The sequence below is a fragment of the Chiloscyllium punctatum genome, chromosome 10, assembly GCF_047496795.1.
Source record: "Chiloscyllium punctatum isolate Juve2018m chromosome 10, sChiPun1.3, whole genome shotgun sequence".
NCBI classification, from domain to species: Eukaryota; Metazoa; Chordata; class Chondrichthyes; order Orectolobiformes; family Hemiscylliidae; genus Chiloscyllium; species Chiloscyllium punctatum.
Genome location: NC_092748.1, coordinates 37,209,280 through 37,234,683, shown reverse-complemented (window position 1 = coordinate 37,234,683; position 25,404 = coordinate 37,209,280). Strand labels below are relative to the sequence as shown.

At 41.8% G+C, this 25,404-nt stretch overlaps 1 protein-coding gene across 1 annotated transcript in view; it reads right to left on the bottom strand.

Annotated features, from left to right (window-relative positions):
* The window catches only part of LOC140482045 (protein boule-like), a 162,193-nt gene that overhangs the window by 83,837 nt on the left and 52,952 nt on the right, over positions 1 to 25,404 (bottom strand). The window contains exons 5-6 of the mRNA XM_072578932.1: positions 22,068 to 22,143; positions 2,669 to 2,796 (exon numbers count right to left, since the gene is read on the bottom strand). Coding sequence (XP_072435033.1) covers positions 2,669 to 2,796; positions 22,068 to 22,143 — 204 coding nt within the window. The remainder of the gene's footprint in view (positions 1 to 2,668; positions 2,797 to 22,067; positions 22,144 to 25,404) is intronic.

Genomic DNA, 25,404 nt, shown 5'->3' with positions numbered 1-25,404 from the left:
TTATATTCCTTAATGTCTGATATGCTGGAGAAAGAGCATTGGTTGAGGGTATGGATCCAGTTCCTATATACCTCCACCCCCATGATGAAGGACTACAAGACTGCATTTCTTTCTCTATCACTGACCTAACCAGTCCCCCTCCCTTGACACTCTCATTCAATTGGAGGGACTTGTCCTTGCCCTCAACAATGTCTCCTTTGAATCCTTCCACTTTCAAAGACCAGAGGGATAGCCATGGGCACCCGCATGGGCCCCAGCAATGCCTGCCTCTACTTAGAATACATGCAACAATCCCCTACCTTTTCCTCCATTACATCGATGACTGTATCAGCGCCACCTCATGCTCCCACGAGGAGGGTGAACAGTTCATCAACTTCACCAACACCGTCCACCCTGACCTCAAGTTCACATGGACCATCTCGGACACCTCCCTCCCCTTCCTGGACCTCTATGGTAAACAACTCAACACGGACAACTATTTTAAACCTACCCAACTCCCACAGCTACCTTGACTATATCACCTCCTTTAAAAACACAATCCCTCACTCCCAATTCCTCTGCCTTCAACGTAGCTGCTCCAAGGAGGAGCAATTCCAGTCCAGAACATCCCAGATGTCCTCTATTTCCTTTCCCAAGTGACCAACAATGTCCTCCATTACATTTCCTCCACTTCCTGCACCTCTGCCCTCAGATCCCACCCCTTCAACCGCAACAAGGATAGAACCCTGCATCCCCCCCTCCTCACCTATCTGGATACTGTGAATTATCCTCTGGCATATTTGGCACTTACAGTCACACCCCACCACCAAATTATATTTCCCTCCCCACCCTTATCTGTGTTCTGCAGAGACCATTCCCTCCGTGACTCCCTCGCCAGATCCATGCTCCCCAAAACCCAACCTCTACACCAGGCATCTTCTCTTGTTGCCACATTAGGTGCAAAACGTGCGCCCACCATCTCCCCCCTTCACCTCCATCCAAGACCCTAAAGGATCATTTCAAGTCCGAGAGAGATTTTCGTGCACATTCATCCATCTCATCTACTGCACCTGTTGCTTTCGATGTCGCCTCCTTTACAGGAGGAGATGAGAAGACAGAAGGCCAATGATGGGCATCATCATTGACTTCACCAATTTCCAAATCTCCCCCCGCCCACCTTATCCCAGATCCAACCCTCCAACTCAGCACCGCCCTCTTGATCTGTCCTACCTGTCGATATTTCTTTCCACCTGTATGTTCCACCCTCCCCATCGAACTCCCACCTGCATCCACCTATCACCATCCCACCTACCATCCCCCCCACCCTCACTTATCTCTCAGCCCCCTACCCCTCCACATTCCTGATGAAGGGGTTATGCCCGAAATGTCTCCTCTCCTGCTCCTTGGATGTTGCCTGACCTCCTGTGCTTTTCCAGCACCATACTTCTTGACTCTGACTATTCAGCATCTGCAATCCTCACTTGTTCCTAGCATTTTGCAGGGATTGTTCCCTCTGGGACACCCTGATTCACCTCCACCATTCCCAACATCTCTCACACTCCCATGGCACCATCCCATGCAATTACTGAAGGCGCAACACCTGACTGTTTCTCTCCTCCCTCCTCATTATCCAAGACCACAGACATACTTTCCAGGTGAAGCAGCAAGTTACCTGCACTTCATTCAATCTAGTCTACTTTATTCATTGTACACATTGCAGTCTTCTCTACAGAGGGGAGATGAAACGCTGACTAGTTGAATGCTTTGCTGAACACAGACCTTCTGTACACAAAAACAACAGAGCTTCAAGTTACCTGCCTTTTCAACACAATAACATGTTTCCATGCCAATACTTTTGTTGCAGGCCTGCTCCAGTGAGCCTCACAGTCAGCTTGATGAATAGCATCTCATTTTCTACTTGGGGACCCTGAAGCTTCTAGGATTTAACACTAAGTTTAATAACCTGATTCTGTCCCTCTTTTTTAACTTGCTCTATACTCTGGTTCCATCATGGTATGGATTGCTTTCAGCACAGCCAACCCATCCTCTCCTACCTACAGCCATCATGATCACATATTGAGCTTCTCTTCTGTCCTGGCCTATCATCAATGATCCCCTCCCGTGCCTAACTGTTTCATACCTTTCTCTCTCTTTCTGGGCTTCATCTCCACCTATCCGTTCACCTAACACCTGTCTCCCCATCCTTCAACCCACCAACCAAACTTCAGTATAAAAAGCACTTTCTCCTAGCTGCAATCAGTTGTGAAAAGTCAGTGGATTCAAAATATGAACTCTCCTTTCTCCCCAAAGATGCTGCCACACCTGCTGAGCTTTGCCAGCCATCTGTTTTTGTTTCAGATCTCCAGCATCCACAATTCTTTGTTTTATTGAACTCTAATTCACTTTTGTTCAAATTTAAAAAGACTGTCAATGAACAGAGTTTCTTTCAAGCATTATCAGGGAGGACAAGAGCATTCAGATTAAGTACTTTGTCTAATCATTTGTTCCATTAATGAACTAACATGCAGATAAATCTGAAACCATCCAGAGTTCTGTATAACTGGAGTGAAATAATCCCATTTATAACATGCACTGTAAAACAAATATATAACCATACAGATATCTTCTTATAATTTGTAGTTCATTATCAGATGAAAAAAACAAACTATTCAAATTCATATTTACTCACAGGCCAAGGTTGTGGAACAGAAGTGATTTCTGGACTATGAAAGTAAGCCACCCCATTGTGGTATGTGTAAGGATATCCAGTTGAAGTGGTCAAATACATTGTCCCAGCTGCTGGCATTAAACTTGTTCCTATTCAGCAAACAGAAATCTCAGATGAAAAACAAACACCTTGTTGCAAGAAACATGGTGTAAAATAGCTCCAGAAAATGGAAGCTACTAAAATACATAATTCAAGTCAGTTTTGAATGAACTTAGAGTCATAGAGATGGACAGCACGGAAACAGACCCTTCAGTCCAACTCGTCCATGCTGTCCAGATATCCCAACCCAATCTGCTCCCACCTGCCAGCACCCGGCTCATATCCCTCCAAACCCTTCCTATTCATATGCCCATCCAGATACCTTTTAAATGTTGCAATTGTACTAGTCTCCACCACTTCTCTAGCAGCTCATTCCACACACGCACCACCCTCTGCGTGAAAACGTTGTCCCTTAGGTCTCCGTTATATCTTTCCCCTCTCACCCTAAACCTATGCCCTCTAGTTCTGGACTTGCCCACTCCAGGGAAAAGACCATGTCTATTTATCCTATCCATGCCCTTCATGATTTTGTAAACCTCTATTAAGATCACCCCTCAGTCCCTGACAGGCCCTAGCCTGTTCAACCTCTCCCTATAGTTCAAATCCTCCGACCCTGGCAACATCCTTGTAAATCTTTTCTCAATCCTTTCAAGTTTCACAACTTCCTTCTGATAGGAAGGAGACCAGAGTTGCACACAATATTCTAAAAGTGGCCTAACCAATGTCCTGTACTCAATATTCTGACCAATAAAGGAAAGAATAAAAAACAACTTCTTCACTATCGTATCTACCTGCGACTCCACTTTCAAGGAGCAATGAACCTGCACTGCAAGGTCTCTTTGTTCAGCAACACTCCATAGGACTTTGCCATTAAGTGCATAAGTCATGCTAAGATTTGCTTTCCCAAAATGCAACACCTTGCATTTATCCAAATTAAACTCTATCTGCCACTTCTCAGCCCATTTGATCAAGATCCTGTTGTAATCTGAGGTAACCCTCTTCGTTGTCCACTACACCTCCAATTTTGGTGTCATCTACAAACCTACTAAATACATCTTATGCTCACATCCAAATCATTTACATAAATGATGAAAAGTAGTGCATCCAACACCAATCCTTGTGGCATTCCACAGGTCACAGGCCTCCAGTCTGACAAACAACCCTCCACCACCACCACCTTCTGTCTTCTACCTTTGAGCCAGTTCTGTATCCAAATGGCTAGTTCTCCCTGTATTCCATGAGATTTAACCTTGCTAACCAGTCTCCCATGGTGAATCTTGTCGAACACCACATATAGATCGCATCTACAACTCTGCCCTCATCAATCTCTTTGTTACTTCTTCAAAAAACTCAATAAGTTTGTGAGACATGATTTCCCATGCACAAAGTCATGTTGACGATCCCTAAGCAGTCCTTGCCTTTCCAAATACATGTACATCCTGTCCCTCAGGATTCCCTCAAACAACTTGCCCATCACCGACGTCAGGCTCACTGGTCTATAGTTCCCTGGCTTGTCCTTACCACCTTTCTTAAACAATGGCACCATGTTAGCCAAACTCCAGTCTTCTGGGACCTCATCTGTGACTATCGATGATATAAATATCTCAGGAAGAGGCCCAGTAATCACTTCTCTAGCTTCCCACAGAGTTCACGGGTACACCTGATCAGGTTCTGGGGATTTATCCACTACTATGTAATATGGACATTTTTCAAGATGTCACCATCTACTTCCCTACATTTGATATCTTCCATGTCCTTTTCCAGAGTAAACACTGACGCAAAATACTCATTTAATATCTCCCCCATCTCCACACAAATGCCACCTTGCTGATCTTTAAGGGATACTACTCTCTTCCCAGTTACCCTTTGCCCTTATTATTTGTAAAAATCCTTTGGATTCTCCTTAACTCTTATTTGCCAAAGCTATCTCATGTCCCATTTTTTAAGTATACTCCTACTGCCTTTATACTCTTCTGAGAATTCATTTGATCCATCCTGTCTATACTTGACATATACTTCCTTCTTTTTCTTAACCAAAACCTCAATTTCTCTAGTCACCCAGCATTCCCTACACCTACCAGCTTTTCCTTTCACCCTAACAGGAATATACTGTCTCTGCACTCCCTATCTCATTTCTGAAGGCTTCCCATTTTCCAGCCATCCATTTACCTGCAAACATCTGCCCCCAGTCAGCTTTTGAAAGTTCTTGTCTAATACCGTCAAAATTAGCCTTTCTCCAATTTAGAATTGCAACTTTTAGATCTGGTCTATCTTTTTCCATCACTATTTTAAAACTTCTTAAGGAGTTCAAGTAAAAGTTATTCTAACTAATCAAAGCCATCCTTTTGAAGTGGTAGTAGCATCAATATGATTCCACTTGGAATCTTGCTGCCAAGATAGTAAACAAATCACAACTGTAAATTCATCTGAAAGAATCCAATGAAACAAAGCAGCAGAATTAAAAATATTGCAGATACTGGAAACCTGAAACAAGAATAAAGAAAAATAGAAATACAAGGCAGATTAATCAGCTTCAGACTGTATTTTCTCACAGGTTTCAGGATAAATAGGTCTGAAAATGCCAAGCAGTGACACTGGTTCAATAATCTTCTGGAAGGCAGGCTCCCAATGGCTCAAAATGCTGTAAGCATTAGAGGATACATTGGCACCCTCCCAAGAACTGAGCAAATAATTGTAAACAGACTATGGCCACAACTGCCATAGCCATCATTGCAGAAAGGAAACTTCTTCACAGGAAGGCCTGCAGTCACAGCTGTAACCCTTACAAGGCCATGGATTCATGTTCGACTGCCTTGTAGGAGGCAATTCTATGGCCACCAAATTCTGGTCTTTTACCCAAACCAATATTCTGTCTTCCACTACCGGGCTTCCACTACCACTCTTTCAGATATCGGCTGTAGTTGGATATCAAAGGCCTGTCAGCCATCTGGAAAATCTAGATTTGCGAAGAGTGTCCTTGGCTAGCACTTCAATTGGCTTAATTGATTATGTATTCACTAGATGGCGACAGGGAACCATAGTGGCATCCTGACCACTAGCAATAAATTGCTTCTTGTCCTCCTATCACAACAAAAATTAGCCAATATTTCAGGTACTGTTGGCTTGCTTTCTCATTTTTCAGGACTTTATATAGTGCTTTGTCAGAATTTTCTACTCCAATGCCCAGGTTGTCTCAATTTCATAACCAACCTTCAGGTTTTCCAAATCACCCATTTTTTAGAAATCCCTTGCTTAAGCAATTAAACACTTGTGATTATATGTTTTAATTATTCTGTCCATTACTTATCTGAGACAATGCCATGTTATTTTACTGATACTAGTTGTGTGCTTATATGCGGAACATTGCAATGATGACTGACAGCATTTGCCATTAATTGGTTAAAAAGTAAAGGAATTTGGAAAGTCAACCCAGATATCCAATGAGTTTCAATTCTCTGCAAATTCTCAAGACAATTTTCAGTGGTCTGCTTTATCTAATGGACTTGAGATATGATTGCAAGTTAATCACAGCCATTTAGGGTTCATAATTAAAAATGCGAGGATCAAAGGCATGCTGTATGGTTCTACCAAATACAATGTTTCCTTTTTCTGTTAACCTATTGCTTTCTTACTTTTGTTTTTGCATGTATTTAACTAAAATTCAGTGTTGCCTTCTCAAAGGGTTCACTATTTCCTTCTTAATTCTCTTCCTTCACTGGTCAGAGATAAGCCATTTGGCATAATGTTCCCAACTACAACTTGGCGATTTCACTGCAGTGTTAGCAGATCAACATTCCAGAGATTTATGGTGAGAACTCTGTATGTTACTATGAACAAAAATCAAATTAACTTTTGTTTGTCACCAATCTGCTGCTGCAGCAATTTCTAGTTCACTATTTACTAGTCAATCTCCCAAGAAAATGCACAAGGGAAGTTAGGATCAAGGATAATGATCAGACTAGAGGATGGCAGGACAATAAAGGTTGAGTGAAAAGATGAGCCAGATCAGAGAGGAATAATTGAGAGAAAGGAGAAGTGGAGAACATTTTTAAGTTGCAAAGGCAAGAGAGAGATAGTAAAGTAGGAAAAAGGGAGTGGAGATGAGGATAGCTAGTGGAGACAAGAATGAAAAGATTAGAGAAAATGAAGGGGAAAAGGAGGAAAAGGGATATAGGGGACACAAATAGTAGAGAAAAAAATTGAATTTTCAGGGTAATCATCCTCTGATGTATTACTGGGCTAAGAGCGTCTGCAGGTTGGTGGCATGCGTCCAATCAAAAGAGAAAAATATCGGAAATATTTAGATGTGGCACCACTTGTGAAGAAAAGGAACAGAGTTAACTTAGTAAGTTATCAGAACTGGGAAAATTAGAAATCCATAATTTTTCCCAACTTTCATGGGGCAAGAATAGAGCTAGGCTGGATAGAATGGAACCAGTGGTTGGCAGAACAAATAATAGTTGAACAATGGCTACCTTCAAAGAGAAGCTGCTTCAGATATAGACAAGACATATTTGTTCAAAGGTATTACATTTTGGGGGTTCAGAACTTCGAAAGATGAATGATTGGAACTCAAAATGTTAACATTTTGTTCTTCTCTCTCCACAGGTGCTTCCGGAACTGCTGAGTTTCTCGAACTTTCTCTATTTGGCATAAGTGACGTTACAGGTAATGGAATAAAAGGAATGGTAGCAAGGTGGATAGAACAACTGGTTGAGTGATAGGAAACAAAAAGTATTTGTTAATGGGTAATTTTCAGGCTGAAGAAAGGTTTGTGGTGGAGTTACCCAGGGCTTCATATTAGAACCCTTGCTTTTTCTGATATATATAAATAACATAGCTCTTAGTGAGCAGAGGAAAATTTCAAAGTTTACAGATAACATAAAATATAGACAAATTATAAACTGCGAGGAAGACAATGCAGAACTTCAAAAACACTGACAAATTGGTGGAGTCAGCAGTTAGTTGGCAGGTGAAATTCAATGTGGAGTATTTTCAGATGATACACTTTGATGAGAGAACATGGAGAAATAGCATAAAATAAAAGGTGTGCAAACATGTAGAGAGCTGTCAATAAAGCATACAGTATTCCAGGCTTCATTAATAAGGGCACAAAGAACAAAAGCCAGAAGGTTTTGCTGAACTTGTATGGTACACAGGTTAGACATCAACTGGGATAATGTAAAGTTCTAGGCATCATCCTTTAGGAAAGATATGAATGCATTCAAAGGAGTGCAGAAAAGGTCTACAAGAATCGTCCAGGGATCAGAAACCTCGTTAAGTGGACTGATTGGAAGTTGGGACTATTTTCCTTGGAGAAGGTTGAAGGGAGGTAAGTCCTTCTCAAAGTCATGAAGGATATTGACAGGCTAGAGGCAAGAAGAAACTGTTACCACTGGTAAAAGGATTGGGAGTTAGAGGAGATAGGTTTGAAGTGATTTGTAAAATAAATAAATTTGAGGTGAGAAAAGACTTTATCACCTAGTCAGTGGTTTCAGATTGGAGTGCACTGCCTGGAAATGTGGTGGAAGGCAGTACAAATTCAATTATTCAAGAGGGGATTGGGTGAATATTTAAATAGAAACAATGTGCAGGGTTGTGAAGCAAAGGTAACATTTGTCACCAAGTCGAATTACACATGGAGCAGTGCAGTCACAATGAGCTGAGTGCCCTCTTTCTGCACCATAATAATTCTGATTTTGTCATTGTTTTCTGAGTAAAGTGATGGCTTAACACTGGAATTAACGTTCAAAACAGAAGAGAAATACAGACGTTTGCAAAGTTCACAACAAGATTAAACCTACCTAAATAGTTGCCTTTACTGCACTTGAAACAATTTCAGACAGCATTTTGCCCTAGAGATATGCCCCCCTCCACATGCCTGTAGCTTCAAGACACGAGGCTTCTCCCAATCGTTATCTGCAGCCAAGTTAGAAGACTACAAGTTCCAAAATGTACTAGTGGAATTCTGTGTAAGCAATTCTTCTCTCATAGGTTAATTTTCTAGCAACAACATTTTGGAGCTATGAGGGCATGTAACATACCCATTTCAATACAGGCGTTGTTTGACAACCATCAGGATGCTCAGCATGACCCTAGTCCAAATATGCTATTTTGATCCTTTCATCCAGTTGTCAGCTTTATTTCTTTGCTCATTGTTTTTTCTGATGTTTTTCTTTTTCTTCCTGAATTTCTCCAAGACACAATTTCTTGTCCCAGCTCTGCTTCTCTTTCAAGATACATACAAAATTTAAGATGCATTCATCACCTGCCGCACCTCGCACTTTGTCATGTATTCAGATTTCAGTGCCATAAATTCCCTCAACAAATTGCGGCACGGTGGCACAGTGGTTAGCACTGCTGCCTCACAGCGCCAGAGACACGGGTTCAATTCCCGCCTCAGGCGACTGACTGTGTGGAGTTTGCACATTCTCCCCGTGTCTGCGTGGGTTTCCTCCGGGTGCTCCGGTTTCCTCCCACAGTCCAAAAACATGCAGGTCAGGTGAATTGGCCATCCTAAATTGTCCGTAGTGTAGGTAAGGGGTAGACGTAGGGGTATGGGTGGGTTGCGCTTCGGCGGGGCGGTGTGGACTTGTTGGGCCGAAGGGCCTGTTTCCACACTGTAGGTAATCTAATCTAATCTAAATTCAGAAGCTAGGGATTTTTATATAGCTATTAATCTCAAAAAACAAAAAAATGAAATAAGTATTTGCTGGTCAGAGGAGATGAAAATTCTCCTTTCCCCTCTCGGTGACCTATTTACAGCAATGAGATACAGAAACAGAATAATGGATTTGTTACAGCTAAAAGGAGGACACTTAGTCATCCTGTCTGTGCAGCTCTCCAGATGAACTTCTCACTTAGTACTAGTCTTCTGTCTTCACCCCAAAACTCAGAACATAGCTATTTTAAAAGGAACAATCAAATTCCCCCTCAATGCCTTGATTGAACTTACCTTCACCACACTCTCAAGCAGTGCATTCCAAACCTAAGCTATTTGTCGTGCGAAAAATGTTTTCCTCATGTCTCTTTTGCTTCTTTTGTTAATTATTTTAAAACTGGGCCCTCTCATTCTTGTTCCTTTCATGAATGGAAACAAGGCACAGTGGCTCAGTGGTTAGCAATGTAGCCTCACAGCACCAAGGACCCAGGTTTGATTTAAGCCTCGGATGACTGTGTGGAGTTTGCACTTTCTCCCAGTGTTTGTGTGGGTTTCCTCCCACAGTCCAAAGATGTGCAGGTCAGGTGAACTGGCCATGATAAATTACCCATATTGTTAGGTGCATTAGTCAGAGGGACGTGAGTCTGGGTGGATTACTCTTCGGAGGGTTGGTGTGGACTTGTTGGGCTGACGGGCCTGCTTCCACACTATCGCGAATTTAATTTCTCCCTTTTTGCTCTATCCAGAACTTCTGTGATTTTTGAATAAACTGCAACATTTAAGGGATGGAATGGTTACTTTACAAAAAGTGCTTTCTTTGAAGACAAATTATGCTTTGCAAAACAAATCTTTTGTTGCAAAGCAGCACATCCTGCTCAAACAGGGACATATGTTAAAATAGATATTCCTATTTCCTTAATGATTTCTAGTCTAAATGGCTATTTTTGCTCCACATTAATGACCAATCTTTCTGATTTTGCTTATATGCATGTGGTCATCTATGAGTGGAACCATAAAAGATGGGTGAGATACTAAATGAATATTTCATGTCAGCACTTATTGTGGGGAAGGACATGACAGCTAGGATACTTGGGGAAATATATAGTGATGCCTTGACAATGGTACATTTTACAGACGAGGTGATGCTGTAGGTCTTAAAATATATGAAGGTAGATAAATCCCTGGGACCTACCAAAACTTTGTGGGAAGCTAGGGAAGAGATTGCTCATCCCCTTGCTGATACATTTGTATCATCGATAGTCATTGATGAGGTGCTGGAAGGCTGGAGGTTGGCTGTTATGGGTGACATTACTTAAGAACGTTTCTAAGGAAAAAGCAGGGGACTACATACTGATGATTCTTATGTCAGTGAAGGCTAAATTGTTGGAGGGGATTAGGATGGACAGGATTTACATGCAATTGGAAAGGCAAGGACTGATTAGGGTTAGTCAACATGGCTTTGTGCGTAGGAAATCAAGTCTAACTAACTTGACTGAGTTTCTTGGAAGAGGTGCTAAAGAAGACTGACACAAGCAGAGTGGTAGACGTTATATATATGGACTTCAGCAAAGCATTCAACAAGATTCCGTAAAATAGACTGGTTAGTAAGTATAGATTACATGTAATCCAGTGTGAAGTAGCCAATTGGATACAATATTGACTTGAAGGTAGGAGATAGAAGATGGTGGTAGAGGGTTGCCTTTCGGACTGCAGACCTGATGGACATAAGGATCGGTGCTAGGTCCACTGTTTTTTGTCATTTACATAAATGATTTGGATATGCATATATTATTTGCAGATCACACCAAAATAGGTGGTGTATTGGACAGTAAAGAAGATTATCTTAGAGTACAATGGGACCTTGAATGGATAGGCCAATGGGGCGAAAAAGGGGCAATGGAGTTTAATTTAGATAACCATGAGGTGCTGTATTTTGGTAAGGCAAAACAGGGCAGGACTTATACACTTAATGGTGGGGCCACAGGAATATTGCCGAACAAAGAGACCCAGGGGTGCAGGTGTATAGTTTCTTGAAAGTGAAGCTGTAGGTAGACACGGTGGTAAAGAGGGTTTTTGGCACGCTTGTTTTCACTGGTCAGAAACTGAGTGTAGGAGTTGGAATGTCATATTGCAGCTCTGCAGGACACTGGTAAGGCCACTTTTAGAATATTCTTTTAGTGTACAATTCTGGTCACTCTTCTGGAGGGAAGATGTTTAAAACTTGAGAAGGTGCAGATTTACATGAATGCTGCAGGGACTGGAGTGTCCAAGTTATAGGGAGAAACTGAATTGGCTGGGGCGTTTCCTGGAGCGGTGGATGGTTGAGGGGAGACCTTATAAAGGGTTATAAACTAGAGGGCATGAGAGGGGACAGATTTAAAATAACCTGGGTGGGTAACATTTTCACATAGTGGGTGGTGCATGTATGGAATGAGCTGCCGGGGAAGTGGTGGAGGCAAGTACAATTACAACATTAAATAGGCATCTGAATGAGTATATGAACAGGAAGGGTTTAGAAGAATGTGGACCAAATACTGGGAAATGGGTCGAGGTCAGATTGGAGGTCTGGTCAGATTGGAGGTCGGGTCAGTACAGACGAGTTGGACCTAAGTGTCTGTTTCTGTGCTGTATAACTCTATGACTCTAAGTTAAAGAGACAAGATTAGGAACAGAACAAAAAAGGCAAGCTTGTCAAGGAGCTGAGGGGAGCATAGATCAAATCACCAAAGGCTCTAATATGGTACAAAGAGAAAGACAGAAAGACTTATAAGAGAAGGAAAAAAGCAAAGATATGTCTACAGCAGATGTAAATAGTACACTCCTGAATATTTAACCATCTAAAAGCAAAGAAGAAATAAGACAAAACAAGAGAGAGGAAAAAACATAAAAGGATAAAGGAAATAAATAGGAGGTTGCAATCTAAAATACTTGAACTTTATGCTGAGCCCAGAAGCTGTAAAATGTTGAAAGTTAAAGTGTTGTTCCTTGAGCTAGTGTTCAGCTACCACTGTCTATGGCAGAAAAAGGAAGGCAGAAAGATCAGAATGGGAAATATGTTCATAAGCAAAATAACAGGACTAAAAGCTCATGGTCATGCTTGAGAACTCAATAGTGTTCTGCAAAGTGATCAGTGAACCTACATTTGGTGTCTCCAAATAAAGGAGACCACAGAGCAGTGAATACAGTGGAACAGACTGAATATAGTATAGCCAACTGCTATTTCAGGAAGCTGCATCCAATGCGTTGGATGTTTAGATGAGAGGAAGTCAAAGGGCAGGTGAACTGTGTACTTAATAATACTACAGTACTGGGAAGGAAGGTTGGGGCGGCACAAGAGTAGGGCAGTGGTTCCCAACTTTTCAAGACATGCTTTAATGAGATAAAATTCCATGGCATGCTCATTATTTTGTGGCTGAATTGATTGCTCATAAACATTTACTAGCAGTTACTATGGTTATAGCCTTATGAGAGAAGATTGCAACTGAGTGCTTACAACAAGCCAAAGCAGGATTAAAAGCATAGATGTTTGAAATCCATCACAACAAAATATATAGCCTTCAACTGCCAGCACAGAAAATCTGCTCAACTCAACAACTTCTAACTATTTTGATCAATAGATCAGAGAAAAATAGAAAGTGCAGTAACCAGGGCCTAGAAGCATGCACAGAGCCTTTTCGTCTGGGGAGGAATTAATGAGTACCATCTGAAAATCTTGCTGCACTCACAAGTACTGTTTCCCATTGCTTTTTGAGTATGCCAGTGTTGAAAATGCTAGCTCCCAGAGATCTGTTGCTGCAAACAGCAATAATATGGTCAGTGATCATCGGATATTCATGTCCAGCCAAGACGCTTTCTTTGTGTGGGCCATCTGTAGCTCTGCATATTCCTCTTTTTATCAAAAACTTTCATGATGAATCAAAACAGATTGAACTAAAAGGATCACATATCCAGTCATAGTATTCACATTTGTTGAGGGAAAGTAAAAGTCAAACTTCTCTTGCAGTACTTTGAGGTATGTGAATATGATGCTATGCATCTTGTTAGCTACAACTGCTGCTGCTGATATTAGTGGAAACATCTCAAGTGCACCCCCACCATTGAAACCCTGATGTTTATCTGTGATTGTCAGGATTGCCTCATTCGTCTCCTGTATTTTAGTAATCAGCTCATCCAGAAGCTGGAAAATGATTGCAAGGTATGCCAGCTTCGTTTACTCGTAGTCAATAGACAATAAAATCCTTAAAGACAGTTCGTGTAAACTGAAAACTCTCTCAGTTCTCCCCAAAGCTCATGAACAAAGGAAAGAACCTTCCCTCGCAATAACCACTGCTCCTTGTTATGTAACAATAAACTCTGATGCTTAACCCTATCTTAACCCACAAAATGATGAACAAACATGATTTCAGTTGTGATTTTACATAATTCATGATTTTCATGGCTTGCTTTAACACTCCAGTTAACTCTGGTGGAATTGTTTTCATTTTAAAAGCTTCATGGTGGAGGATGAGGATGGTGCTCTGCATCTCAGGATTTTCCTCTTTCAACTTATGACAAATCCATTGATTGTTCCCATCGTGGGGATTGCTCCATCAGTGCAATTGTTTCAACACATGGCCCTGATAAGTTTGTTTTCTTTCAAATAAATACTGGAGACATTTCTTCACAAACCACATGACTTGGTAGCTCTTTACAAAAAAAGAAGTCTCACAAATGGAATTTCTTTTCAAAGTACCGAACGTTGGCCACCAGCTGGCAGTGGACTGAATCTGCAAAATAAACTTCTCGCTAGTGGCCAACTTCTCTTCCATCACAATTTCGAAATCAGGTGTTATGTTGTCAATTTGCTGTTTAGCTATATGTCAAAGAGAGTGGAATTTTATCAATCTCTTTTGTAGCATCAGTTCCTGACATACATCCTTTTTTTATACAAAGACAGGATTAAGATAATGGGATGGGGTTTCTATGGATCTGCTTGTTGTTGTGTTCTCTCAAGCTCTAGAAGTACTGAATGTGTTTGTTTGCAAGAGATGAATGTTTTGTCTATAAGTGGCTTCTTAACCTTTTGCCGCAGCAGTGTTTGCCAACTTCACTCTGCAGGTGAGACATCAGTTAAGGGGCAAATAGCATCTTCTGTCTATGAGAATCCAAAGGCCAGATAACTATAATTGTACTGTCTTTGAACAGTTCTTGCTTTTTTCCCTTTGGTTTCAGATATTTAATCGACCGAATTACCAATCACCTCGACAAGATTCTTAGAATCTATTCTAAGACTTAGATCACGAAACAAAAAAATCCAAAAATATTGCAAAATCCATGCTAATGTAAATACATGTCAGATAGTTCAGTTCAAGCCATTCAACAAATGTGCGCCACTTTTATGCACACGTGCAGTTTCTTCTCATCCCGGAGATATGATCCAAATGATTGCACATGCTCAGGCTGAATGTTTGGGTCTGTGCATGAGCAAGTAGGTTGCACGATCAGCAGATTTTGCAACTTGTGCACATGCATCGTACCAAATGTCCACGCATGTGCTATATTGGCAATTTATGTGAAGTAGCGTTGCTTCCTGCAAATTCCGTGGAACAGTTCTCACCCTGCTGTGGCACACCAGTTGAAAACTTCTGGACTGAGGAAATAATCTGTTTTTGGAATGCTGAAAGGAGAGGGGAGGGGAAGATGCATTAGTAGTAGCATCACATTAAAAGTGGCAGAAATGATGATGGATCATCCACAAAAATGCATTGTGAAGACACAGGAAAAAACTTCTAACCGTCTGGGAAGGGAGAGAAATTAAAAAATGAAAGTCCACAGAACGGTCATGGTCGAATGCCCTGGCAATTACTGTGGCAGGGGAACCTTGATTGAGAAAAAGGCATATGAGAACGAGTATGTAAGATCAATTCCTTTACAGGACAGACGTGATGGAAATGGAAAAAGTGAAAGAATGCAACAAAGTTTTTACAAGAAGCAAAGTATGACAACATGTAGTAAAGTAACTGTGGGAGTTAATGGGCTTTGCAAAAATAGGTTTAATCAAGATATAACAGCTATGATGAGAGAGCTCAGATACAAACCATGTAAAAGAAAGAAAAGGCAGAAATTGCAATGTGGGGCAAGACCAGGATACAGCACTGACACAATCATCTACGTATGAGACAGCTACAGTAGGTCCAGACAAAGAATGCCGCAAAGAATCTGACAAAAATGCAGACATGGCTTGGACTTGTGTGCAGGTATCCATAGTAGTGTCTTTTATTTGGAGAAAACAAATGGAATTAAAGTAGAAGTTGATTATTGTGAGTACAAGTTCATCCAGGCAGGGGAGGGCTATGGTGGTCAGGGACTGGATGGGCATCTAATCAAAGATTACGAGTATTTCCAAAGGGCTCCTTTATTAAACTATATAAAGGTTGATAAAAAAAAGAATGAAATAAATGAGAGTGAACTAACAAGAAATATAAAATATCTTACAAATTGTTTTACTAAGTACATAAAGTGTACTTCCCTTCGAAGAAGATACAAGAGCAATTAACTTGCAAATTGAGGAAATGGCAGGGGCATTTAACAAATACTCCGAGTACATTTTTACAGAGAAACATTGCTTCCTTCCAGATATAAATAGTATGCTAAGGATTAAAAGGAATCAAGAAATTAAGGAAATTAATATCAGAGAAAAAACTTTGCAAAACCTCAAGGGATTAAAATTGGAAAAAGCCATGAAGCCTGACAGCCTCCAGTCTCGGATTCTAAAAGAGGGAGCTGCAGAGATAGTGGATGAGTTATAACTTTCGAAAATTCTTTAAACTCAGGAATGGTCCTATTGAGTTGCAAATTGCCAAAGTATTACACTACTTTTCATGAAAGGAGGGAGAGAGAAAACAAGAAACTACATGCATAGGAGGTATAGTTAGTAAGTTCGTAGATGACACCAAAATTGGAGGTGTAGTGGACAGCGAAGAAGGTTACCTCAGAGTACAACAGAGTCTTGATCAGATGGGCCAATGAGCCAAGGAATGGCAGATGTAGTTAATTTAAATAAATGTGAGATGTTGCATTTTGGAAAGGCAAATCAGAGCAGGACTTATACACTTAATGGTAAGATCCTTGGGATTGTTGCTGAAGAAAGAGACCTTTACTGTTCAAAGCACTGAGTAGAGGACTTGGGAGGTTACGTTGCGGCTGTACAGGACATTGGTTACGTCACTTTTGGAATACCGTGTGCAGTTCTGTCTCCCTCTTATATGAAAGCTGTTGTGAAACTTGAAAGGATTCAGAAAAGGTTCACAAAAACGTTGCTAGGGTTGGAGGGTTTGAATTATAGGGAGGGACTGAATCGGCTGGGGATCTTTTCCTTGGAGCATTGGAGGGGTGACCTTATAGAGATTTATAAAATCATGAGGGGCATGAGACAAGGTCTTTTTTCTGGGTTGGGGGAATACAGAACTAGACGGCATACGTTTAGGATGAGAGGGGTAAGATTGAAAAGGGACCTCAGGGGCACGATTTTCACACAAAGAGGGATGCATGTATGAAATAAGTTGCCAGAGGAAGTGGTGGAGGCTGGTACAATTACAACATTTAAAAGACATCTGGAAGGGTACATCAATAAGAATGGTTTGGACGGATATGGGCCAAGTGCTAGCAAATGGGATTAGATTAATTTAGGAATTCTGGTTGGCATGAATGAGTTGGACCAAAGGGTCTGTTTCCATGCTTATATCTCTATGAACCCATGTTAGACGAATGCCAATTGGTGGGAAAATCTATTACTAAGCCTTAAAAAGGCATTTAAAAAAGCATGATATGATTTGAACAAGTCACAGAGATGTACAGAATGGAAATAGATCCTTCGATCCAACTCATCCATGCCAATCAGACATCCCAAATAAATCTAGTCCCATCTGCCAGCATTTGGCTGATATCCCTCGAAGCTGTTCGTATTCATATATCCATCCAATTGCCTTATTAAGTATTGCAATTGTACCAGTTTCCACTACTTTCTCTGGCAGATCAATCAATACACGCACCACCCTCTGCGTGAAAAAGTTGCCCCTTAGGTCCCTTTTAAAGCTTTCCACTCTAACCTTAAACTTATGTCCTCTAGTTTTGGACTGCCCCGTCCAGGAAAAAAGTCCTTGTCTAAGCCCCTCATCACTTCACATGATGAAGGTACAATGCTGCAAAAGCTTGTGATTTCAAATAAACCTGTTGGACTATAACCTGGTGTCATGTGACCTCTGACATTGTCTACCCCAGTCTAAAACCGCACACCACATCATGATTTTATAAACTTCTATAAAGTCACCCCTCAGCCTCCAGCACTCCAGGGAAAATAGCCCCAGCCTATTCAGCCTCTACCTACATCTCAAACCCTACAATCCTGGCAACACCCTCATAAAGGTAAAAACAATAACTGCAGATGCTGGAAACCAGATTCTGGATTAGTGGTGCTGGAAGAGCACAGCAGTTCAGGCAGCATCCAACGAGCAGCAAAATCAACGTTTCGGGCAAAAGCCCTTCATCAGGAATAAAGGCAGTGAGCCTGAAGTGTGGAGAGATAAGCTAGAGGAGGGTGGGGGTGGGGAGAGAGTAGCATAGAGTACAATGGGTGAGTGGGGGAGGAGATGAAGGTGCAGAGCAGAGGAAATGACCTGGGAGTTGCAGTGGGAGAGGGACTCCTTGAGATTCTTGTAGAGAGAGGAGGAAAACTTCTTCAAGGCAGGCATCCTTGCAAGAGGATTCGCAGTAGGGTTAAAATCAACGAGGTAAAAACAATAACTGCAGATGCTGGAAACCAGATTCTGGATTAGTGGTGCTGGAAAAGCACAGCAGTTCAGGCAGCATCCAACGAGCAGCGAAATCGATGTTTCGGGCAAAAGCCCTTCATCAGGAATAAAGGCAGTGAGCCTGAAGCCTGGAGAGATAAGCTAGAGAAGGGTGGGGGTGGGGAGGGAGTAGCATACAGTACAATGGGTGAGTTATTGTTTTTACCTTGTTGATTTTAACCCTACTGTGAATCCTCTTGCAAGGATGCCTGCCTTGAAGAAGTTTTCCTCCTCTCTCTACAAGAATCTCAGGGAGTCCCTCTCCCACTGCAACTCCCAGGTCATTTCCTCTGCTCTGCACCTTCATCTCCTCCCCCACTCACCCATTGTACTCTATGCTACTCTCTCCCCACCCCCACCCTCCTCTAGCTTATCTCTCCATGCTTCAGGCTCACTGCCTTTATTCCTGATGAAGGGCTTTTGCCCGAAACGTTGATTTTGCTGCTCGTTGGATGCTGCCTGAACTGCTGTGCTCTTCCAGCACCACTAATCCAGAATACCCTCATAAGTCTTTTCTGAATTCTTTCAAGTTTCACAACATCCTTCCAATAGTAGGAAGACCAGAACTGAATGCAGTATTCCAAAACTGGCTGAACCAATGTCCAGGACAGCCACAACTTGGCCTCCCAACTACTGTACTCAATGCAATGACCAAAAAAACCAAGCATCCCAAATACCTTCTTCACTATCCTATCTACCTGCGACTCTACTTTCAATGAACTACGAACCTGCACTCCAAGGTCTCTGTGTTCAGCAACAGTCCCCAGGACCATACCATTAAGTGTATAAGTCCTGCCCTGATATGCCTTTCCAAAATGCATTAGCTCACATTTATCTATATTAAACTCCATCTGACACTACTCACCTCATTGGCACACTTGATCAGGGTCCCATTGTACTCTGAGGCAACCTTCTTCGCTGTCCACTACATTACCAATTTTGGTGTCATCTGAAACTTATGAATCACATCTCTTATGTTCACATTCAAATCATTTATAGAAATGATGAAAAGCAGTGGACCCAGCACCAACCCTTGTGGAACACCACTGGTTACAAGTCTCCAGTCTGAAAGGCAACCCTCTACCAACACCCTGTCTTCTACCATCAAGCTAATTCTGTATCGAAATGGCTAGTTCTCCCTGTACTCCATGTGATCTAATCTTGCTAACCAGTTTACCATGGGGAACCTTGGTAACCACCTTACTGAAGTCCATATAGATCATGCTCACTGCTCTGGCCTCATCAATCATCTTTGTTACTTCTTCAAAAACTGAATCAAGTTAATGAGACACAATTTTCCATGTACAAAGTCTTGCTGACTAACCCTAACCAGTCCTTACCTTTCCAAATACATGTAACTCCTGTCCCTCCGGATTCCCTCCAACAACTTACCAATCATGACGTCAGGCTCACTGGTCTATAGTTCCCCAGCTTTTCCTTATCACCTTTCTTAAATAGTTGCATCACGCTCGCCAACCTGGTTTTCCGGCACCTCACCTGTGGCCCAGGAATCTATCCACCATTATGCCTTTTAAGATGTCCAGCACCTCCTCCTGTGTAATATGGATATTTTTCAAGATGTCTCTATTTATTTCCCCACATTCTTTATCTTCCATATCCTTCTCCACAGTAAACACTGATGCAAAGTCCTCGTTTAGTATCTCCCCCACCTCTTGCAGTTCCACACATGGGAGGCCTTTCTGATCTTAAGAGGCAGGAGTAGAGTGGTGCTGGAAAAGCACAACAGATCAGGCAGCATCAGAGGAGCAGGAAAATCGACATTTCGGGCAAAAGTCCTTCACCAGGAATCCGGAGTCTGGGATCAGTTGGTTGCAGAGGCAAGCACTGAGGAAGCAGGTGTGGCTGTGGTAGCAAGTCTGTTTCAGGACATGGTTAAAGCGCTTCAGGGCAGAGGAGATGACCTGGGGGTTGCAGTGAGAGAGAGAGAGACTCACTGAAATCCTGTAGAGAGCGGAAGAGAACTTCTTCAAGGTAGGCATCCTTGCAAGAGGATTTGCAGTAAGGTTAAAATCAACTCGTCGAAAGCGAGGACTGGAGATGCTGGAGATCTTTAAGAGGCCCTATTCTCTCCCTAACTATACCCTTTTGTCATTAATGTATTTGTAGAATCCCTTCGGATTCTCCTCAACCTTGTTTGGCAAAGCTATCTCATGTCCCCTTTTTGTGCCATTGATCTCCCTCTTAAGTATACTCCTACTGCCTTTATACTCTTCCAGGCATTTACTCAATCTCCGCTGTCGATACCTGACATATGCTTCCTTCTTTTCCATGACCAAAACCTCAATTTCTCTGGTCATCCAACATCCCCTACACCTACCAGCCTTGCCCTTCACCCTAAAAGGAGCAGATTGCCTCTGGAATCTTGTTATCTCATTTTTGAAGACTTCTCATTTTCCAGCCGTCTTTTTACCTGCAAAGACAGCCGTACATCCTCATGCAAGGAATACAGGAAATTAGCATGGAACTATACCGAGCATTTCAAAAAGCAAATTGCTTGCTTGCCTTTATTGTAAGGGAACTGGAGTATGGTTGTATCGGGTTTTGTTGAGACCACATCTGGACCACTGTGTGCTGTTTTTGTTTCCACATTTAAATGAAAGATGTACTTGCATTGGATGCAGTACAGTAAAGGTTCACTAATCCTGCAGAGAACCCTACATTGGGAGTATATTGGATCTATACTGTCTGGGATTCAGAATACTGAGAGGTGGCCTGACTGAAATGTCTGCAGCAAAGTTGGGGGTGGCACTCAGCATGCACCCGCCCCTCTCCAATTCTGAATCCTTCAATCAGGATTCTGACTCTCCCAGGAGCTAGCAAGCAAACCTGACAGTTTTCTTGTGATCCCCCCATGACGAGTTCACTATTCACCACCTGGTTGATATCAGTAGCTATGGGATGTCCCCTTAAGCGGAATTAATGGCCTAAATTGGTGGTGACCTTATTAGGGTAGATGTGGGAAGGTGGCAGCAAACTCCTAGCTTCAATATCCACTCCATCCCTACTCCCAGCCTCAACCCCAACCATCCTCCCATTCACTCACTCCCCACAAGACAGGGCATCAGATTCCACTTTTCATTATTATTCACCAGTAAAGGCAGGAATTGGTTTAGTTCAGTTGGCTGGATTGTTGGTTTACATAGCAGTGTGATGCCAACAACATTTCAATTCTCATCACCAGTTTGAGGTTACCATGAAAAACTCTCCTTCTCAACCTCTTCCCTTGTCTGCGATGTGGTGGCCCTCAGGTTAAATCATCACCAGTTGCTTCTCTCTAATGAGAGAGCAGTTCCAATGGTCTGGTAAGACTATGGTGACACAACCAGTAACAGGTATTGGCCTATGCAGGAATAAGTTTATTGAAAACATTATGCTGTAACTGTGCAAAAACATTTTTTTAATTTCTACAATTAATGATAGGAAAATTGATGTTGAGATAGGCAAAATTTAAAAATGAACATTTATTTTGAACAGAAATGTTTTTCAAAAGTCATCACAAAACACATCAAGCAAGCACACAGCTTTGGTCTTTGAGAATGTTAATTTCATTAGTAAATCATTTGTTTTGCATATAATTATTACAAAACTTAGCACTGACTAAACCATTCCTTAAACAGCATCAACTGTGGTAAATCTTCCATTCCTATCTACCTGAAAAAAATGATGTAACTTCAGAGTAAGATCCTTCCTGATCTCTTGTCCATTTTCTTGGCAAAGTTTGAACAAATAAGAATTCTCATGACTGGTGCTGTGCAACACTATTCTTTTTCTGTATAGTCACCAATAATTGGGTAAATTAGTATGTACATACGTGGAATCCCCACTTGTTGCTTTCTTATTGCTGGGCCAATATTCAGTTTTTTATCTTTGTAATTCAACTTTTCTGCCTGAAAAGGATAAGATGTAGAAGCACAACGTATTATATCTATCATGTCTATAAGAAATAACACCAAGTTTATAGTTCAAAATTGCTGTATGAAAGGATGATTTAAACACAAAAACAGAAGTTGATGTAATATCTATAAGAAATAGCATCTAAAGAAAGTAAAGTAAAACACAGTTTATAGCCGTGAATTCGGAAAACACGTCATTGTAATACCTATTATTATTTTGCTACAAAATAAAGAACACATGTCAGCCATTATGAAATATAATGCTATTTATTACCATTACCACTGAAGGTAGGCAGAGATAATGTTTTCAACATAATGTTTTGTTGGTCGCTAATATAGCTCAAAAGCTAATGAACAGATTTCAACGAAACTTGTACACAGTAAGGGTATGGCCTGAGAAAGCAGTAGTTATTAGCGGAGATGTGGATTGGGATTCTGGATTAATTTCCAATTATCTATCCGGTAACATAGGCAAATTGATTTTCTTGTCAAAATGTTGTAGGCTGCTCGCTTGGAACATTGTGAATTGTTTCATCTGTTGTGGTGGAATTTGTTAGAGCCACCATAATATGAGAAAAGTTTTCATGGATGCAAATTAGCCTGAATCTTCATTTGTCAAATGGATGGTCTTAATAAAAATATTTATTATTTCAACAGTGTAATTGCAATGCATCAATCATGAGTGAAAAGCCTCAGAGAAGAACTGTGTGACTATAATAACACTGAATTGAGAGAGTGCGGCCAAGGTATCAACTCTACCAACTGCTGTCACTAAACGTATTGATTCTGCATTAATTTCTTGCAGATGTTCTGCAGTGAAATATAACTGTAAATCGAAAGGTGCACAACAATGCTTTAATTGCCAAATAAAATAACAATTAAATTAATTAATTTAAAGAAGACTTGAATCAAAAGGGCCTTAGTCCTTATTCCTGAAATAAAACTTTCCTGAACATTAACAATCTGTGATAATATTATCAACTCAAAATGGATATGGATTTTAGAACATTCTTGCACAAGACCCCTTTCAATGACTCAAAATAGCTAGAATCTTTTTTTCCAACTCAGAATATACTATATTCTACTTATAGTATACACAATTTATACAGTCCCAGAGGATTATTGAGTAGTGTATAATAAATGTGGAAAACCTCATTTGGAAAATAGCTGTTGTTAAACAAGTGAATAATCTACCTTTAGTTTTAATTATTTATTGCAAACACACATTGTAAATCACTTTCAAATAATTTGAAGACTGTATGTTTCCTGATTGCTAACAGCAGGAATTTCTAGAATGATACTGCAAAACTGTCTGCAAAGGTTAACAGCACGCAAAATAAAACAAATTTCAATCAAGACTTTAGCTCTCAGATAATCTCCATCTTCTAAAGGAAAACAGAAAATACAAATACGAATCCAATGAGATGAAGTGGAATTGGAATGCAAATCCTTCCAAGATTATGTGTATTTTAGAGAATGTCACAATTCTTTTTCTGATAGCCACTTGAAACAAGGATGGAATTTGGCCCGTGGTAAGAATTTGCACTTGGTGTCTTCCAGTGGGAAGCTACTATTTGGCACTTGATCTGCTCTTCTAATAGCCAAAGGATTAGTTGTAGGATTTGTTGATTGATAATCAACCTGTTTGGCCACATCACAAATATTTAAGAATATCCCAGTAATTGGGATGCACCACTGTCATTCCACCAGAGAAAAGATTTGAAGTTTAGCTGCAATAAAGACTTTTCAGGAACTGACCGCTGCAATCTTCTAGCACTTGACACAACATTGTTTTTATAATAAATGCTCTAGCAAAGTAAGGAACACTGTATGTTAAAATTTAAAAATGTATTGCTGGAAAAGCGCAGCAGGTCAGGCAGTATCAAAGGAGAAGGAGAATCAACGTTTCGGGCATAAGCCCTTCTTCAGGAATGAGGAGGATGTGCCAAGCAGGCTAAATAAAAGGTAGGGAGGAGGGACTTGGGGGAGGGGCGTTGGGAATGCGATAGGTGAAAGGAGGTTAAGGTGAGGGTGATAGGCCGGAGAGGGGGTGGGAGCGGAGAGGACGGGAAGAAGATTGCAAGTCAAGAAGGCGGTGCTGAGTCTGAGGGTTGGGACTGAGAAAAGGTGGGGGGGAGGGGAAATGAGGAAGCTGGAGAAATCCGCATTCATCCCCTGCGGCTGGAGGGTTCCTAGGTGGAAGATTAGTCGATCTTCCTCCAGGCGTCGTGTTGCCATGGTCTGGCGATGGAGGAGGCCAAGAACCTACATGTCCTTGGCGGAGTGGGACGGGGAGTTAAAGTGTTCAGCCACGGGGTGGTTGGGTTGGTTGGTGCGGGTGTCCCAGAGGTGTTCTCTGAAATGTTCCACAAGTAGGCGGCCTGTCTCCCCAATGTATAGGAGGCCACATCGGGTGCAGTGGATGCAGTAAATGATGTGTGTGGAGGTGCAGGTGAATTTCTGATGGATATTGAAGGATCCCTTGGGGCCTTGGAGGGTTGTGAGGGGGGAGGTTTGGATGCAGGTTTTGCATTTCTTGCGGTTGCAGTGGAAGGTGCCGGGAGTGGAGGTTGGGTTGGTGGGGGGTGTGGATCTGACAAGGGAGTCGCGGAGGGAGTGGTCTTTCCGGAACGTTGATAGGGGTGGGGAGGGAAATATATTCTTGGTGGTGGGGTCTGTTTGGAGATGGCGGAAATGACGAAGGATGATCCGATGTATCTGGAGGTTGCTGGGGTGGTAGGTGAGGAGTGGTGGGGTTCTGTCCTGGTGGCTATTGGAGGGGCGGGGTTCAAGGGCGGAGGAGCAGGAAGTGGAGGAGATGCAGTGGAGAGCATCAACAACCACGTCTGAGGGGAAATTGTGGTCTTTGCAGAAGGAGGCCATCTGGGTTGTTCGGTATTGGAATTGGTCCTCCTGGGAGCAGATGCAGTGAAGGCGAAGGAATTGGGAATATGGGATGGCGTTTTTACAGGGGGCAGGGTGGGAAGAGGTGTAATCTAGGTAGCTGCGGGAGTCAGTCGGTTTATAGTATATGTCTGTGTTAAGTTGGTCATCCGAGACAGAAATGGAGAGGTCTAGGAAGGGGAGGGAGGAGTCTGAGACAGTCCAGGTAAATTTGAGGTCCTTGGCCTCCTCCATCGCCAGACCATGGCAACACGACGCCTGGAGGAAGAGCGACTTTTTTCTTCCCAGCCCTCAGAATCAGCACCGCCTTCTTGACCTGCAATCTTCTTCCTGACCTCTCCGCCCCCACCC